The sequence below is a fragment of the Anarhichas minor genome, unplaced genomic scaffold (genome assembly GCF_050575085.1).
Source record: "Anarhichas minor isolate MPS153535 unplaced genomic scaffold, ASM5057508v1 ptg000024l, whole genome shotgun sequence".
NCBI lineage: Eukaryota > Metazoa > Chordata > Actinopteri > Perciformes > Anarhichadidae > Anarhichas > Anarhichas minor.
This window is the reverse complement of record NW_027466470.1, coordinates 9,738,125-9,757,070: the sequence shown is the minus strand read 5'-3', so window position 1 is coordinate 9,757,070 and position 18,946 is coordinate 9,738,125. Positions and strand designations below refer to the sequence as shown.

General features: G+C 41.7%; 1 protein-coding gene across 1 annotated transcript in view; it reads left to right on the top strand.

Moving 5' to 3' along the window:
• The window catches only part of st6galnac3 (ST6 (alpha-N-acetyl-neuraminyl-2,3-beta-galactosyl-1,3)-N-acetylgalactosaminide alpha-2,6-sialyltransferase 3), a 60,897-nt gene that overhangs the window by 20,588 nt on the left and 21,363 nt on the right, over positions 1-18,946 (top strand). The window contains 1 exon segment of the mRNA XM_076098447.1: positions 7,571-7,980. Within this exon segment, the coding sequence (XP_075954562.1) occupies positions 7,571-7,980 (410 nt within the window).

Here is an 18,946-nt window from a genome sequence, read left to right as displayed (position 1 = left end):
GAGGCAAAAAGTGAGACTTAAGAAGAGCTTTTCCGGTCCGTAGTGACATAGTGTTTTGGTGGTACCACACTTTCATGTGGAGGTTGTTGTAAATAGATCCACTTCGGTATTAACTCATTAGTGGTGGGTGGGGGAAAAAGATAACTTTTGACGAGACACTGACTGTGTAAGAAGTGTTTTGGATATATATTTATTGCCATATGTTCTTGTTCTTATTCCTGAGGCTCTGCCACTGCTATTGCCCAATATTACTGTCCTTGAACACATCCTGCCCCCTCCTTGTTTTGTTCTTTTTATAATAGATCTTGTGGGTTTGGGCCACCCATCCAAACAAATGTATGTGAATGAGGCAGCTGGGGAGGAAACAGAGAAGAGTACTGGTACAGGAGCAAAGCCATGTACTGCTGTGGAGAAGGGGAGCGGCAAAAACACATTTTAGCCACCTTAAAGAAAGGCCCACCTGACAGAAAATCAATATCAGTTTAAGTGTACACTGTATTTCGAATATTCACACTGCATTAGCTTGCAGTCAGACAGCCTTTTCCAATGGGGAACTGTATGCTATATCTTCAAAACCAAAACACAAAATACAAAAATAGTAATTTGACATTGCCGAACACGGGGGTTGCTGGTCTCCGCTGAACTATCCCTTTTAAACACCAAAGTTTCACAATAACACAAACAAACTAACCGGTCAAGGCAGCAGTAGAGCAACACACACCTGTGTTCTGCAAGGATTAATTACTATTTTTGTCAAAGGAGCGTAGATAAAGGCTTCAGTTCCCCGCATGAAATGTCCGCCTGACGGCAAGGTAGAGCGGTGAAAATGTTCTAAATACAGTGGACAGTGGACACAACTGGTGGGCCTTTCTTTAGGTGCCGAACATTATTGTTTCAGTACTTTGCTTTGCTTCCATGCCTTTCACTGCTGCCTGTTTATCGAAACTGGGGGCATGCCGACTGCCATCTACTGTGGGTAATACACTGACTATGGATAAAGTACCTCATACAACCCCACGTCAAAACAAACCCCCAAACTATCCCTTTAAAGGTGCTCTTTACACTACCTCTTCAGCACCAAACGGCAGAACATAGTGAAACATTTGGAGTTGGTGAGGAACAAAAGCGGAGCTAAAAGAAGAGGGGACACTGAACTCACATTCATCAGGAGTCCAGAAAAACTCCAAATAATTGATAATGTTGCTCTGTGTCCGCTGCATGCAACTCAATAAGGTCACACGCAGGTTCTTTATTTTATAGTGCATACCATATTCTATAACCCTCTGTTAACATCAACCTGCCATCACAGAGCTTCACCTCGTTAATGAAGGTGTTCAAAATGCACTTATGGAAACAACACAGCTCCTCCTTGAGGATTTTCTTAATTCATGATATCCAATTTTTTGGGCTAGATCTGTAAACGCCTGTTTGAAGTCTCCTGTGTGCATGATTTCTTTTTAATTCCAAACAGCCATGTCCGTGATCCTATTCTTCCGCCTTCAAACAGCTCTGTGCTGTATATTCCCCGCACAATTTATGGAAATTGAATTATCAAAGCCTTTTAATTCCCACCGCATAAAAATGTAAAAAGTAAGCTGCGTGTTTGTTGTTTGGGAAGGCAGCCGGTGGAAAACTGAAATTGTGCTGGTGGTGTGCACGCAGGAAAATTGAATATTTTGCTTGCAGAGATGTATGCACGTTTCCGTCCTGACGGGGAATGAAGACTGTGCTTTCGGTTTGAGCTGCAATACATCTAGATTTGGAGTTGCAATGGATCCGTTGATCCTTAATGAGAAGTGGATGCCTAATATTCAGCTGGCTGATATTTGCAGATTAATGCGGAGCGTCACCCTCTGCCTCCGGAGAGAACATGGGCCCAGAGGCAATCACGCCTTACAACCAATCTCTATGTCTGCACCTCCTTCTGCCTCCAGACAAGCCTGCTTAAATCACTGCCCTCTCCCAGTGGAGACTAATGCAAATCACAGGAAAGACTGGCGGCTTCTGCAGAATTAGGCCTCTTTTCCGCTCAAATACCCCACCAGTGAGTTCTCTATAGCGAATCAGAAGAGGGCAGTGATTGGCCTGAATGTGAGAGTCGAAAGTGTTCTGCACGCCCCCGGAATTTCTGACAAAGGAAGGACAGAGTGGTGGAGGTCTGGTCAAGGTGATATTCTTTTACCAGGTGTCCCGAGCGATTACATCCGGAGTGAAAGCCTGCTGTGGGAGCTGTCAGCCTCTGTTAAGCACACGGTAACACCTTAAGAAGCAGCACTATTTCTCCCAGACAGTAAGGCAATCGTACACGATCCACAGTGAGGTGTCATTTCAGGTGTTATAAACCTCCTGCAAGCATGTATAATGCATAACCCGGTAGCATGGGAATGGTCTGCCTTATTTTCCTCATTTGATTGAGTCTGCCTCCAGGTGTGATAAATCGTTCCTGCTCTGCTTTCAGGAGAAATAGAAAACATTTGTCTTGTGGCACTTTACATTCATGCCTCTGGTCTTTCACAGGTGGAGAGAGAAACTCAATTATTTTTCATTTAAAGCCCTGAGTTTTTTTTTTTTCTTCTTTAAATTCAAGCCCTTTGAAATGTACACAATGGCCAACATGAACACACAAAGTGCTTCTATTTTTTAGATTTCTTTGTGAATCATTTTAATGAGAAGGCTTCTGGCTCTGGACCAGCTGAGACTGTACTATATGCTACTGTCAGCATGCTAACATGCTAATGTTTAGCAGGTCATGTTTAGCCTTGTTCCCCATCTTAGTTTAGCATGTAATATGCTAACTTTTGCTAATTAGAACTAAACACAGTACAGCTGAGGCTGATGGAATGTCAGTCGTTTCTATCAATCCATAATTTGCCCCTGCTCATCCTTTATAAACCACTCAAATGGGGGGAGGACATTGGGCGAGAGGCAGGGTACACCTTAAACTGGTTTTCTGTCTCATATTTTTCAGCCCTGTGATTGTCTGGTGACCTTTCACACTCACACCAACAGGCAATTTTATTGCCATTATTAGATAGTGGAGCTGAAGATAGACGGGAGTGGAGAAGACGAAAGGGACGACATCTATCAAAGCGCTGTTGGTTGGATTCAAACCTGGGCCGCTGCTAAGGACTCAGCCTTGGTAGCTGGCGTTATGCGCTCTACCAGGTGACCTACTGAAAATTTAGAGTTAACAATTAATATATGTCTTTGGACTGTGTGAGGAAGCTAGAGCACCCAGAGAAAACCCCATACTGGGGAGAACATGCGAACAGAAGGACCCGACAGTGCTAACCGCTGCACCATTGTGCCGCTCTCATAAACCAAAGATGATATTTCCCTCTGGACCACAGTGGTGGGCTGACTGACCTAAAAACTAAGCAAAATCGGCACCTTATCTAATTAAAGTCATCCTCTATTTGATGGCATTTTACACATTAACTGTATTTTACCTCTTTAACGGTGATAAAAGAAATATTCAGATCTTTTTTTAAGTAAAAGTAGTGGTACTACAGTGTATAAATACTGTACATACATATAAGAGACCTCCATTCAAAATCTTACTTAAGGCAGAATGAGTAGGATTTGTCGGATGCGGTTTGTAAACACAACGTTCAAAGGCCGGAGGAGGGTCAGGGTGCAGCCAACTTCAGATACTTTCTAGTTTTGGAACGAGCTTTGTCCACGTAGTACCTCTTCCCTTGCTGTATTTGCGTTTTTTTTGGGCTCTGTGTCTGTCATTTTTGTAGCTTCCTCTTGGATGTGTGCAGGTTCTAAAATGAAGTTTTTTCCTCACCTGCCACTGTGGTAGCTCACTGAACATTTCTACCACCCACTCAGAAGTCTGCCATTTCTGAAATCTTTGTAGAGCACTTTAAACAGCATAGATATGGAATATACCCTTAATCCCTGACTATTTTTGATTTAGGAATTGCTTCTTGGAAATAATATATCGTAATCTGATTTAAAGTCACCTGCCATGGTGACAGGTGACTTTAAATGTTTACCTGTAACATGCACCCTGTATTTGGCAGGTGGCAGCTGATAATTGCATTCCCTGGATGAGTGCTTACGATCTGGCACCTGGTCGCTATGTTTTTATAGAGGTTGACGCCCAGAAATGTGCCGAACACAGAAAGATACAAAAGAAAAGAAGATGATTTAGGCAGAGGTTAGGCTCTCTGCAGACACAGACACTTCTAGTGGGTCATCAGTGATGATTGAGAGGGATTCTTTTTGTTGTTTTTTAGGAAAATCCTACTCATTCGGCCTTTAAGTAAAAGTACAATTAGCTTCAAAATATAGTTAAAGTACCAAACGTAACAGGATTATGCAGAATGGCCCATTTCAGGATAATGTATATTTTATTAATGGATTATGATTATTGATGTATTAATGTGTACATCACTTTAATGTTTTAGCTGGTAAAGCTGAGGCTAATTTTAATTTGTTTAATATACTGCTGGGTAGCTTGAATTCATCGATTAAGTCTTATGTCATCTTATCTTAACATATAATAATACTTCAGAAAATAGTTTGATAATGTTTTGGTTTGTTAATAAGAATCTGCAAAGTAACTAAAGTTATCAGATAAATATAGGAAAGAAAAAGGTCCAATGTTTGCCTCTGGAGTAGAAGTATGAAGTAGCATAACATGAAAAAACCTAAAGAATTGTACTTATGTAAAGTATTTAAGTAATTATAAATAGCTACACTCCACCACTGCTCTCCCAAGAGGAGCAAATGGAATTAATCACTTTTCACCATGCAGACAACTTCAGCTAATCAATGAATTTTTAAGTGCCATGGAGGTGTCTTACACTGGGACTTGGCACATTAATGTAATAATTATTGCTTGTTAATTAATCGTGTTTAGAGCATTTTAATGAACGTCAAGGTTAAGTTCACACCCCATTGCTATAATTTAATGATGACCGAGTTCCAGGCTTTAAGCCCACTTTTAAATAACCCACTTTATTTTTGACACACTGCCGCATTAAAATCTCAGGCTTTGGGTAGATGTTGTACTTATCAGAGAGTGCCGAAATTATGTGGATTATAAAAGCGCACTCTGGTTTGCGGTTACTGCGTGAAACGCTGAAACAGCATCGTCGTGAAACTGAAACATGAATCACAGCTGAGAGGATGAAGAGGCCCTAACATTTTATTGATTTACAGGACGTAATGTTCGGAGATTCCAATCATATATATATACAAAATAAAATAGTTCTAGGTTTTTAGTCGCTAGATGAATTTCATTAATGCATGTAAATGTGATGAATGTTCATGCGAAGCTAATTATGTTGCTATTTTTGTTACTGTAAACTACTCAGATGCCTGTTTTGGTTTTTGAATGAAGCTTAATTAATGCGGGAAATCTCTCACTTGGTTCTCTTCACAAATGTACAACGTCTCTCTGAGCTGCTCTACTGCAGCAGTTGTGGGTTAAATGCCTTGCTCAGGGGCTCTTCAGCGGTAAAGGTTTCCAGTTGTAAACCTATGTGTTCGCATGCAGTTTGCCAGCCAGTGTTCCCCACAGAGTTCAGCCAATCTGTGTGTGCCGAGAGGCGTGATGGAGTTATGAGCTGAGCTAAGGGGCAGCGGCTTGATGATGGACGAGCTGCTGACAGCTCAAGGCTGCTGTGATGTGTGTCTCAACCAGCCAGTAAATGGAGAGCTAGCAGCCCCGGGCCCAGAGATCGTTTCTTCACCTGTGTGACTGAATCCACACATGAGAGGAAAAGCAATAGCAGGTAGCTCTGGTTTAGAGTATTCAGAATCCTAAGCTGTCGATCTTTTGCATGCATCACAATGAGTCACGTGAGTGCTGATAAGCCAAGTCGTCGTAGTAGAATTCACTGGGTTTTCTTCTTGGATTCTGTTTGCACACTAAAACTCTCTTTTTTGTTGATTAAACGCAGAACACGCAAGAGAGAGTTTGATGTTCGTCGGCCAGAACGCAGCACAAATGTACTTTATATTCAAACCAGGGACATTATAGTTATTCCCCATTAAGCAAATGATCCAACAGGGTTTAGTCACGACACAATGCTTTTTCTTTTTTAACTTTCTCTTGCGTTCATTCACTTAAGTAAGTTTAATCTCGTCAAAACAAACCAAGCATATTAGCTTCAATTAGGCAAACCTCCCATTTTGGATTCAGAGGGAGCTTTCCTTCTCTGTTGGCAAAGCGTGGCTAAGAGCTATTATTGGAGATTCATTACAAATCCCCTCGCTCCAGTAAAGCATAATAAGATATATAAATGAAATATATACAGTAAGATAAATGACGCAACTCTCTTACTTCTCCGTCCTGCATTGCCGCAGTGAGACTCTGTGTAACCTCTGAGGTCCCGCATTCAATTAACTTAATCAATGTTAGTCCTGGGCACAGTGGCATTAATCTTAAGACGTAAAAGAAAATTACATAGAGCCATAAAACCCTGATGATTTCTTTTTCATAAATAATTATGACCAAATGTATTTTATGTTATAATTTGCCATTATTTAGCCCCTTGCCAAAACATTACTTTGATATTATTATTGCATATATATATACATAATAATATATCACAAACTATCACATTATGAGATGAACATGACATGAGGTGCAGTATATTTTAGAAGAAAACTACACTCAGAGGTTATCAGTCAGTATTAAGAAAATAACCTATTAAGTTAAATGATCAGACATACTTCCAGTTCAGTTCACCATTTGACGTCTTAATGGGATTACTATCTTTTAAGAAATTGCACAATCGGAGGATATTTATCACTTTTTTCCAAATACTTGAACATAAGATATAAAGATTTTCTCTGTTCCTGAAAACAAAACAGCCATAAATTGTTGAAAGAGTTGATGATCCATAGCATTGATTACCTCAACCGTAGATAAGATTTCTGGTTTTAAATCCTGCTTTTTTTGTCTTTATTCTGTTCTCCGGTGGTAATTTCCAGACGGCCGCTGTTCCCTCACCGAGCTTTCTTTCATTTCTAGCCTGTCGATGATCGGGGATGTTGTTATCTGTATATGAGCAGACTAAAAGCCTCGCTCTCCAGCTATGAAAGAAGATGATAAAGCACTGCAGTATTTTGCACTATGATATATTTCCTTTCTCTTAGGTCTCTGTTCTTATTATCTAGTTTTCTTGTGCCTCTATTGTGTGAGCGGAACCACGTCCTTGTTCATTGTTGCCTTGGTTGTTGATATAAGTTATAGTTTGCTGGTCTCTTTATTAAAACAGAAACAATAATTCTTGCATATTTCATTAAGCTTGTGCATTATAATAGTCAGCATCCTGACCTGAAAGACTTAGATCTTGACTTGCAAAAGGCACATGAACATTTGTGACTGGACTTGGACCTGTCCCCGAGCTCAACTAGGACTTGTCTTAATACACTTAACACTTGCCCTGACTACATTGTTACTCAACTTGGCCCTGTTTTCATTGACTTGAGACTTACCCTGACATACTTCCTCAGACTTGTCCCCGAGGACTCGAGACTTGTCGTGGACTTGTCTCCACTATGATAATGATGACTTGTTGTAATGGACCTGCTTCCTCTCCTCCAGCCTCTGAAGCTGCACTGTGAGCTCTGCAGCATCGTGTCCAGCTCTGGACAGATGTTGGGCCAGGCTGCCGGCCCGCAGATCGACCGCTCTCCCTGCATCTGGCGGATGAACAACGCGCCCACGCGGGGCTTCGAACGTGACGTGGGCCAGCGCACCACGCTGAGAGTCGTCTCGCACACCAGCGTCCCCCTGCTGCTGCAGAAGCCCCAGTACTTCTTCGGGCAGGGCAACGACACGGTCTACGTCGTGTGGGGGCCGCTACGAAACATGAGGAAGGACGGGAAGGGCATCGTGTATAACATGCTCCGGCAGGCGGCTGAGAATTACCCTCAAGCGCGCATTTACGTCACCACAGAGGACAGGATGAACTACTGCGACATGGTCTTCAAGAAGGAGACGGGTAAAGACAGGTGAGTCACATCTTTATTGCTTTATTACTGTTTTCGGTATCACAACATTCCACAGCGGTGCTCCGATTGTTCGCTCTGACAGATTCACCACTCAGTACTGTTCACTGTTGTGTTCACTGCTATAATATCGACCTTATCGATGATGATGCTGTGCTCAAAGCTCTGTGCTTTCCTTGTCTCAAATCCTCCCTTTCATGAGGCCTTATCAAAGTGAGTTTCCTAACTTTCCCTCTGAAGAGGCTCACGGCACTGGAGGCCATTTTCTAAGGAAAAGCTTTCATGAGGAGCCTCAGAAGAATGTGCAGCCTGGGTTATAGGCATCAGCCAAATGCCAGTCTGGGGAACATCCAGTTAATGAGGTAGCACGATTCTGGCAGTCTTTCTAAACACCCTGGTTACAGCCGGTCCCACGACTTCTTTGCCAGCGTCTTGGCACGTTTTGAATTACCGAAAAACCGTTGAATTATTCAAGTTACAGATCAGCAACCTTGAAAGTTGGAAAGAGTATTTCTTTGTTGAAGACATTTGGCAACAACATATGCTAAAATTGCACTCTGTTATTCAAAGAAAGACCCACCTAGCAACTCCTTTCTCTATCAAGTCCCCAAAGAGAATCGCAGGTTAATGACTGTGAGAGCCAGGCTCCAGGCTCGCTATTGTTTAGTACGAACCTCATTTCTCAGACCAGCTTCTGCTCATTTCCACAGAGCTCCGCACTCCTGCATCTACCTCATGTCATCAAGACCTCTCTTAACTTCTTAAGAGGATTAACATGTTTGGTAATAGGCGTAGCATCCGGTCCATTCCGGCTCCATTGTCTCGCTCCTATTCAGGACGGCAGGGTTAACACTGAATTTCATGTAGAGCGTTCAGCCTGCCTCAGCTGTTTCCGGAGACCCACGAAGCACAGATAGAGATGTGGGATTAGGGAGCACAGCTCGGGGAGAAGAATCTCATTACAGGAGACGATGCTCCTGGGTGTGATGCAGCACTTCAATCATTGCTGATTGGTAACAGTGACAGAAACTCAAGGTGTGAACAATGAACCGCATCCAATGTGACGATCTCCGATATGCCTGCTTCCCTGCCTGTCCGTCATGTTTGTCTGAAACGTGGCTGCACCATTACCAGTATTTAGAGGTAATTAGTGTCCATGGTAGTGGCCGTATGTGACCGTATGTTTTAATGTAATCAGAGGGAGAGAAGGGAGAGACTTATATGATGATGTGTAGCTTATACATCATGGTATCACTACAGAAATACACTACAGCTCTTTTAGTGGCTCACAGCCATGCAGCCTATTTTTTCTTGAAGTCCACAGCAATATAACACTCTCAAAAATCTAAATCGATTTATTTCCTCCGCTTATCCATTCACAAGAACATAACACGCTCTCTTAAATGCTTTTTACTGGAGCAGCTCATCTGCCTTTACCCTGTCATATTTGTGTGTGTGAGTGTTCACTGATTTACTGTCAGCTGCTCGCCGTACAGTTTGATCCTCAGCCTGGCGGTGATGGACCAGTGATCAAACACAACTCTAATTATCCAGATGAGCCGCGAGCAGCAGAGGTAACGCGTCGCCTCAGCTTCGACTTTCTGGTCAGGTGGAATGCAATGCTGGCTGACTGACTCGCCAGCCCAACCGAGTAACCGTCTCTCGGCCTGTCCTCAAAAACCACGCGAGAACCAGGAATCTGTCAGAAACTGTTCTAGTAGCACTTCAGGAAGCAAACAAAGACGTATTGTGTGTGTGTGCGTGTGTGTGTGTGTGTGTGTGTGTGTGTGTGTGTGTGTGTGTGTGTGTATGTTTCTATTTTGTGAGGTGTAATTCTGTAGTCAGTGTAACTGACGATCGTTGGCTGTGGCAAAAGAAATTGGATCATTTTTACAAAGAACAAACGCATACTGTGAATATGTCTAAATATATACACTGCATAATTTAGTGGTTTATATGGAATTGGAATTGTATGTTCTAAATATAAATAATGTTTAATGAGTTTCTTATAGGATGTACAGTGATGCACATTAATCTGCAGGAGCGATGCTCTAAACTCTTTAACATCCAGTTATTGAATACAAGATAGATTCAACATCGTCTCACACACGGGATTCTGCGGGTGGAAACTGTCTTTGTTTGCTGGCCGCAAAAAAAACATCTGTATTTATGTATTTTCAAACAAAGAGACAGCTGAGTCATCAAGATACACCTCCCTATCTCTCTGTGGCACATCATCGCGTTGACGTCCAGGGACATTTCTCGCTCCTCATCCTACACGTCTAGCTCCATCCAAAAAGGCAATTTGACAGAAAATAGGCAGAAAAAAAACCGTGAATCAACATCTAACAGGAGCCAAGACAATGAAAAGTCTGACCACAGCCCTGGATGTAAGCTTTTGTGACAGCAGCTTAAACACATGATTCATGTGATTGCGCACTGCGGGGGGGAAGTTGCACGGGCCGAAGCCATCCATTATCAGCGCTGCCTCCTGAGCTGCAGCCGCTTGGCTGTCGGACCGTATCGGCGTGGCCCTGTTAGCGGCGGCAGATAACGGACCTTACGACGACACAGGACTTAAATCACAGTGTCACTTTACAGCACTGCCACCTGGGCCTGCGCGACCGGGGTCTCTGCTTCCCAGCCAGCTGCTCCTTCATAGCATGTGCTTGTGCTTGACTTTGTGTGTGTGTGTGTGTGTGTGTGTTCACAGTTGTGACACTGTGAACACATAGTGTGGGCAGTTTCATTTATTGAGTAACTGTTTTTAACCGTTATAAACGTCTTTACAAGATCACTTTTGTACTTGTCGGTGGACACAAACACTCGTTTTTTTTTTGTCTGGTCAGTCACACTGAATACATTTTCCACCTTCAAAGCGCCCTGTAATCTTTTAAATCCTGTATTGTGTTCATAGATTTGCGGCCTTCTTCTTCTTCTTTTTTTATTGTTTCATTTTGGTGTGCCTGAAACAAGAGGAATGTCATAACGTTTGAATGATAGACAGAGAAAAGAATATGCAGATTAATTCATAATTAAAATATTCATTAGTTGCAGTCCTGTATAAAATAGTTAGAAATGAGCTCCACCAGCTACAAAAGCAAAATCCTCCTTCTACATTAAAGCATGAGTAAAAATAATCAAAAAATATTAATGTATAATAATTACAAGCTCTTTCATCACTGAGTCATTTGAATATGTTTCCTGATTATACTTACATATGCAAGTAACATTTTCAATGCAAGAATTTGTACTTGTAAGAGAGTATTTCTGCAGTGTTGTATTAGTACTTTGAATTAAGTGAAGGGTACTACCTCAGCCCCGGTCTCACATTTAAATCTGTATCTGCGGTCAGAGTCTCGTCATCCTTGCACACATGCTGGACATGATTGTCCTCGTTTGTGTTGTATAACACAAGATTCCTACAGAGATCTGCTCATTAAACATCACTTCATGGTCAAACCAAAGAATACAGGTTATTTTAAGATTTATTCTTATATAGACAAACCTTACACCAACATCCATTCCACGTTTGCATACGGAGCCGCAGTTTGTCACGCCGGCCCTTTTCCTGTGACGGTCGTGTGCATCATAATAATGAAAAGCGGAGCACGAGATATAAACTAAATGAGCGCATGCTCAACAAAACATTACTGCAGGGTGTGAGTCATGGTCAAAACTTCCACAGGTGACCTTTGATATAGGAGGAACACAGGTGCCATTTAGTTCCAGCTCATTTACTTCTATGTACTCCAGTTTATATCACCCCCAGTCATTCTGAGGCGCATCCAGCATGAAATTGCATTACTTGTTTTAACGTTCAATATTTTACGGTGTCTCACATCTGGCTAGAAATTAGCTCCTGTTGAGATTTTGGAAAAAAGGACGACATGAAAGTGACGGTAAGGTGACATGTTTTTGAGGGATTATTTTCTGATGCATACTCTCGTTGTCGGATGAAGAGCAGGCAGAAGGTCAAGCAACTTTTACACGAAAGCTCTTGACTCTGTAACAATGTAAAATGAAATGGTCTGATAGAGGAAATTATGTTTCACACCGCACCAGAATCAGTGGCAACAAACCGTAATTCAGGATAGTGGCACAAACTGACACACTAACACAAATGATCCGTAACGGGCTCGCTGATGCCTCGGGTTAAAATAACAGTCTGACCAAAAAAAAGGATGTTTCATCAGTAATTCGTCATCAGGGGGTGAGTCGGTCTAATCGTAGTTGAACTTAATAGCAGATGCTCCACTCTCGTGGGCTTCCAAATACGTGGTGAATTTCATTTTAATCTGTTTTTATTAGCGTGAATGTCACGGCTGTGTAATCATGCTTCATAATCTCCAGCCGTCCACTTCATATCAGTGTAAGTACCCCTGGCAGTCGGAGCACATTCATCCTAAAATAGTTCAAAACACCATTCAGTTCAACAGCCTCTCTGTGTTATGATGATGATTGGTCGGAGAGATGTGGTTCAATATTTGTGATTGTGAACAGCTCTTTATCTCAGTCACGTGTCGCAGATCTGAGAAAAAGCCTGAACGAGCTCCATGGACAACGAAATGGGAAAGACGTAGAAGGGGAAAGCATCCTCAGCGATTTTCTTGGGCTGAAAGAATATTTTCTGGTTAAAATACTGACAAGATCTCTGTGGAATTAATAGCGTGCTTGTATTTGAACGCTCAAACAAAAGACATTTGGATACCAAAAGTCTCCTGTTCACTGCTTTAGGTTTTACTCCTGATTATGCTACAAGTGTTGGCTCTACAGTTCCTGTATACTCGGAACATTTCGCCGTTAATACTACTTATACTTCGACTTGGACCTTTTCCCATGCTTTTGTGCCGAAATGTCTAATGGGCTGAATTTTCTTTTAAATTGGTCCAGTATTGAGCGAGAATGCTGCGTCTGCATGGACCTTTTTGGTGCGCGAGTGAGTGATTTGTGCAGCCAGAGTCAGACCGTCAGCTCAGCTAATCACACAAAGAAATGCCTGTAAAGGCCTTTAGTGGGCGATGGTGATGCACAGATCGACCCACAACCTGCGAGTCCCACGGGTTGACCTGTGTGTGAAGCGGAGTACCGTTTTTTTTTTAATGCTCTCTGCTAGCATTGCGAGTAAACGGTTACTATAGCCGAACAAACAAAGAAAAGAGCAACGACTACAGGAGAAGTGCAAATCCAAAGAACTGCCAACGGATTGACGTAATACAAGGGGATACTAATAGAAGTGAGATCCACAAAACGCACCTGCAGTTACCCCTTTATGTGTCACCAAAGAGTAAGAGTAAAGATTTTTGAGATTGTCACTTTAAGGCTGCAAACAGTCTTAATCCTTTCTCCGATGGTTTGGACTCTTGATCATCTGTTCCTCACTACTTTTCTCTGTTTTTTGTGACGGGGAGAACAACAATAGCCTCATCTTCTGAGGGCGCTGCTCTTACACACTGCTGATTTCAGTTGGATCGCAGAGAAATTTCAGAGAAAATCATTTAATACGTAAACCCAGTTTCACTAAGCAGAGAGTGGATTATCCTCTTTGTTACAGCCCCGCTTCATTGTGCTTTTATGTTTGCAAAAGGAAAAACGTCTTCGGTGCAGCTTTGAAGTGTGTGTGATATTTCACACAAAGACAGCTGAAAATTACGGCCTGACCCTGAGATATTCTTACACAAAGTGAAGGAATGTGTCAGAAAGCTCTGACCTTTGTTTGACGCAATCTGCATCCCGATGTGATCAAGAGCAGCAAATGGCTTCAGTGTCAAACGACTCCCCGCCAGTGCACAGACGTTTGTTTACAGTACGTGGCTGTATCTATAATTGCTTTGTGTATCGGATGTCAAGAGAAGGAGAAACCTGTAGAAGATTGAAACACAATGTTTGCAGCGTCGCCACAGAACCGTAATTTCATGCTTATCACGACGAGAGAACAGAGAACAGTTAAAGAGAACAGAGAGCGAGAGGATTCATTGTGTTTCTCTGCACATGGAGCCGCCATTCCCGCCGTACGCGGCCCTAAAAATATGCACCGAGCGTGTTGCTCTCCATCGTCCAAAACCAGAATTTGTCAACTGAGCAAGCGTGTAATGACATTACATTTCTGTTGAAAGCTTGTAATTGCTGTGAAATTATCTTATTAAATGAAGTCAGTGGAAACCCTGAAACACAGACACCCCGGCGTTCTGGGAGGCTGTTCGTCAGGTCAAAACCGGTCAATTCTGAAGAACGAGGAAATCATCGTCCCAAAGGAAGAGGGGATCAGCAACTGGTCGGTTTCTGTGTTCTTGTGACCCCGTCTGAGTAAGAAATGAGGCGGAGCGAGAGCAGCAAACTGTCAGCTGAAGGCACAGTGCAGTCTTCCATTTCCTTAAAAAAGCCATTTGCATTTGTGTCCTAATGACGTAATGACACTCGGAGGGATGTTAGAAAAACTATTAGTCGAGGAGGAACATTGTGTTCGTCAACTGGGTTTCCATTTGTATCGTCAGAAAGGGAAAAAAAATCCTTTTACCCTCCATCTGTGTATTAGTGGTGTTTATTCACAGCCTCTGTATTCTGTATGCACATTTCAAAACAACAAAATGCATCACACAGTAGTGTTAAAACATTCGAGAGAGAGAGAATTCTCTGCTCATGTAGCCATTACTCCTTTGCAAATAGTTCTTTAATGCCATATTTATGCTCTGAATGTCAAGTAGGGTGTTGGTACTTGTACTTAACTTTAAAATACACTTTTTGCTACTTTATACATCTACTACAATTCAGAGGCAAATATTGTACTTTTTATTCAAGTTAGTTGATACTTTGCAGATAATAATATAATATGATAATATAATAAACATTTTTCTTTATAATGCGTACTTTTGGTACTTTAAATATATGTTGTACTTTTGCTGAAGTCAAAGATTGAATGTATGACTTTTACTTGAAACAGTAATTCTACACTGTGGTATTGCTGCTTTTACTTTAGTACAAGATCTGAGTACTTTTCCTACCTCTGATAAAAGACCGTAGAATAAGTAATGCTCTATTGTCCATGTTGATAGTTTCTTGCCCGTCTTCTTTTTCAAATGAATACTTAATCTTATTGGCACTCTGTGGCCAAAACTATGCGGACACCTGACTGTGATCGTTGAGCATCTAATCCAAGACCACCTCCATTAATATGCTGCAACAGCCTCCACTCTCCGAGAAGGATTAACCACTAGAGTGTTTTTTCCTCCCATTCAGCCACATGGGCATTAGTGAGGCCGGGCACTGATGTTGGTCGATACCGGGGGGCTTTATGGTTGTACGTCGGGGGGGGGGGGGGGGGATTGCGGCTTAGCTTTGAAGCCTGTACACATGGTAGCGAAAGTGCTGTGATTGGTTAGCATGTGCTGCTTGTGTCAAGTCGACCATAGTCAGATACTGGAGGAGATTGTTTATAGTGAAGACGAACATTAAGCAACTTCAAAGAAGGTTAAATTCTCTGCTACATTTCCATGAAATGCAACAGGGATTGCACTACTTTTACCTGCTGGTATCATGTGTGTAGCCCCGCTGTCGCTTTTTCTCTAGCTGTTCCTCTACCAGCTGGGCGCTAACGCAGGTAGGCATGATGGTTAGCCCGCGGCAACAAAAGCAGTAAATGCATTTTGTGTTCTGCTTTGCTGCACCCGATTGAATAACCTCCACTGGCTGACATCTCCCAGACACACTCCTGCATCGCTGGTCATGTAGGCGCCCAGCCCCACCTAATAAGCCTTATTAGATTAAATCGTGGCCTCAGAAAAACAACACTCTCAAGATATAGAATAGCCTCATGACACAAGGCTGCATGAAGTGTCTATGGTGTGTCTTTAGAATATTCCTCTGCACCACTGTCAGCGAGGTAGTTTCTTGCATATTTATGCATTTAATAAGAATTATATTTGTCCATTAAAGGACTTATATCGTCTTTAAAAGGCATAAGAGGATGGCAGAGTTAAATGGACTTGTATAGCGCCTTTCTATATAGGGTTGCATATCAACTAGACCTGACACTGTTTGCAGAATTGTTTTTTACGAGACTCTCTGCAACTATTTCTTGAGCAGAAATGTCAACTGTTCTCTGTTTTCCAGCTTGTCAAATGTGAGGATTAGTAGCTTTTCTTCTTTGTAAAAGGAAGTCTTTCAGGCTTTGGTCTGGTAATCTGAGACAACTGGACATTTGATGGAGTCAGCTTGGTCATTTGTCGACTAAAATCATGAAAGTAAACGTTAGTTGCAGCCCCAATATCAAGACAGTGTTGTAAAAGTATAACGGATCATTTAAATGTAAAATGAATAACATTGTGCACTTGCCCCATATAACATTAAAGACAAGTGGTGTATGCATTGAAATGTAGATACAACGGTATCAAAAAGAAACAGAGAATATTAATGTGAATTTCCAGCAACATGGTGTGCAAATATCTTTTGTCTTCACATCAATTATGTGCACCAATGGCCTTGCCCTCCTCTTCCCCTTTCTTTCTCTTCCTCTTCCTCTTCATCTCCCAGGCTGGTGTTTGACACTTAAACTGCAGCAGGTACAGAGTTTTAAGTCTCCCGACAGAGCGGATAGCACTCTCTTTAAATGTGTCATGGATCCTCTAACACCCTCTGACTTGAACACGCTTTTCCCTGATGTTTAGGCCGGCTAAAGACTTGTTTCTTCATGCTTGCTGTACTGTGGCATCACAATCAAATAATCGGCAGAACAGAACACAAAATGCAAGAGGTGCGGCATAATTTGAGACAACACCCGCTCTGCGATGTCAAGTAATGCACTTACTGGTGCGAGCAGGACAAAGATGGATCTCCTCTCGGTGTCCTAAGAAAGGAGAATGGGTGCAGCCATCATGCTCTGAGCAAGAGCAGATGTAATGCATTCTGTCAGTGACGTTCTGTTACATGTTGGGCTCTAAATTGGATGCGAACTAGTCACTTCAGATTATAGTTGTACAACTCTATGTGAAAAGGGAAGCAATCACCTCCTGGCAGCAGTATTAAAATCTGCTTGTAAAATTGTCAAACCTTCATCTCCCCAAACGGAGCGTCGCCTGTTTTTTTGAGAGTTTCTCAGCCAGCGACAAATAATACTTCAGCCGTTTGCTTTTCCTGACAAACACCAGCTTTTCAATCAGCTAATGCAGCGCATTACTGCTTCACATTTTGTTATCCATTTTTAAACGCATTGACACTCAAATCACAGTAATCCCAGTGAGAGAATACAGTGGCGGTTTCTTTTTTCCCCCCTTCTTCTTGTGCGTCTGCAGAGCTGTGTGAAATTAGATTGTTTACTTTCTGGTCAGCTTTCAAAGCAGCGCCCAAAGATTTGGAGGCTTTCACGTCTCATGTTGATGCGTGCCTTACTAACACTCGTACCATATTATACTCTGCATTTAATCGTGCAACTTGGTTTAGCATTTAAAAAACGTTACACTCGCTGAAATATTCTCAATATACAAAATGTTCTATTCAAAATATATAGATATATTTTCGCTTTTGTTACAGAATAAAGGACATTTTTCAAAAGGAAACCGTTTTATTATAAATTTTAAACTTTATATTCAGATTTGGAAGGCTTAAGTAGCCTACTGATATCCTTATCCCTCATAAGATAAAGACAGATGGATGGATGGATAGTTTTCATGTGCATGAATATCTATACTGTATCTATGCTGTATATTCAATCTAGAAACTAAATCCATAAAGGATGTGGCATTGTATAAATGTGTCAAATTAGTGAAAGTCTTCGACGTTAGAGGAAGAATAATCACTTCATTATTCCGTCTGTCACACCTTTCACATTTCTGAATTGTGTGCAGCATTCTTTACCGTCCTCGTAATGTGGTGTGAAGAACATGAAAATGTAAAATCATGGCAGCGTGTTGCTGTAAGCCTCCTGTAAAAAAATAAAATAAAAACCAGGATCGGTGCCGCATTGTCGGAGCGAGAGGCTTTTGCATATTAAGGTCGTAACGCATTTCTCTGCGAGCAGCCATAAATCTTCTTTACTGTAAGAGGGGGGACCCGGTGTGGCTTAAGAGCAGCTTCAACAGTCAGGGAGAGCTTAATAGTGCCGTGGTTATTGGACTTTTGCTTGGGATTACTCCCTATTGTGAAGCTCCCTAAGGTGTGAGAGAGAAGCCGGCTCTAAATTATTCAACAGGACAAGTGAGATTAATTGATTATTGAGCTTAAGATCAATGACAATCACTAGTTCTGTGTGTAATTCTGGGTCTTAGGTCTTTGTCTTGATCTCTGTCTCTGGAGAAATCTCTTAAATTGGTCCTCATCTGTTTTGCTAATCCTTGGTTTTACTCCCCTGGTCTTGGACAGGCATCCCATTAACATGTTGGATAGGCTGCAGAGCTCCCAGAGTCTGTCATTTACCTCGGGACTGTTTTACTCTCTCTGAAGGTTTTTTGTTTTTTATTTTTTTTGAGTCGTAAAAGTCTTTTACCAAACTCCCGCTCACCTCTTCTGACCTTCCACTTTCATTTCTGCCAAATAAATAAATCTTCATAAATGGTTTATGACTCTTATGCTCAGAGACAGTGTTGTTGATGCTTGGATTCTCTTTGAGGGCAAAGACTTTAAGCTGTTATGTTGTAAAGCCTGTTCCTTATGTTGCTGACTTAAATTGGTTAAGAAAAACCTCTCAACCTGCATGAAGCTTTTATTTCCAAGACACTTTATACTCACTTTGAATAAAACATAAATCAGACTCCTCTCTTTTAGCAAAATAACTGCTGTTTATTCCTGTGAAGTGTGTTAAGTTCTTGGCGCGGGTCTTGGATAATGATTGGATTCTTTTACTGGAGGCTTTTTGTCAGTGATTTAATATGTGAAGCTAATAGGTTTATAAACCATGAAGTCTGTGTTTCCTTTTTATCAAGATATTGTTCTGTGAATCGCAGAGAACTGTTGCATGAATAACTACATTTTACCGTTC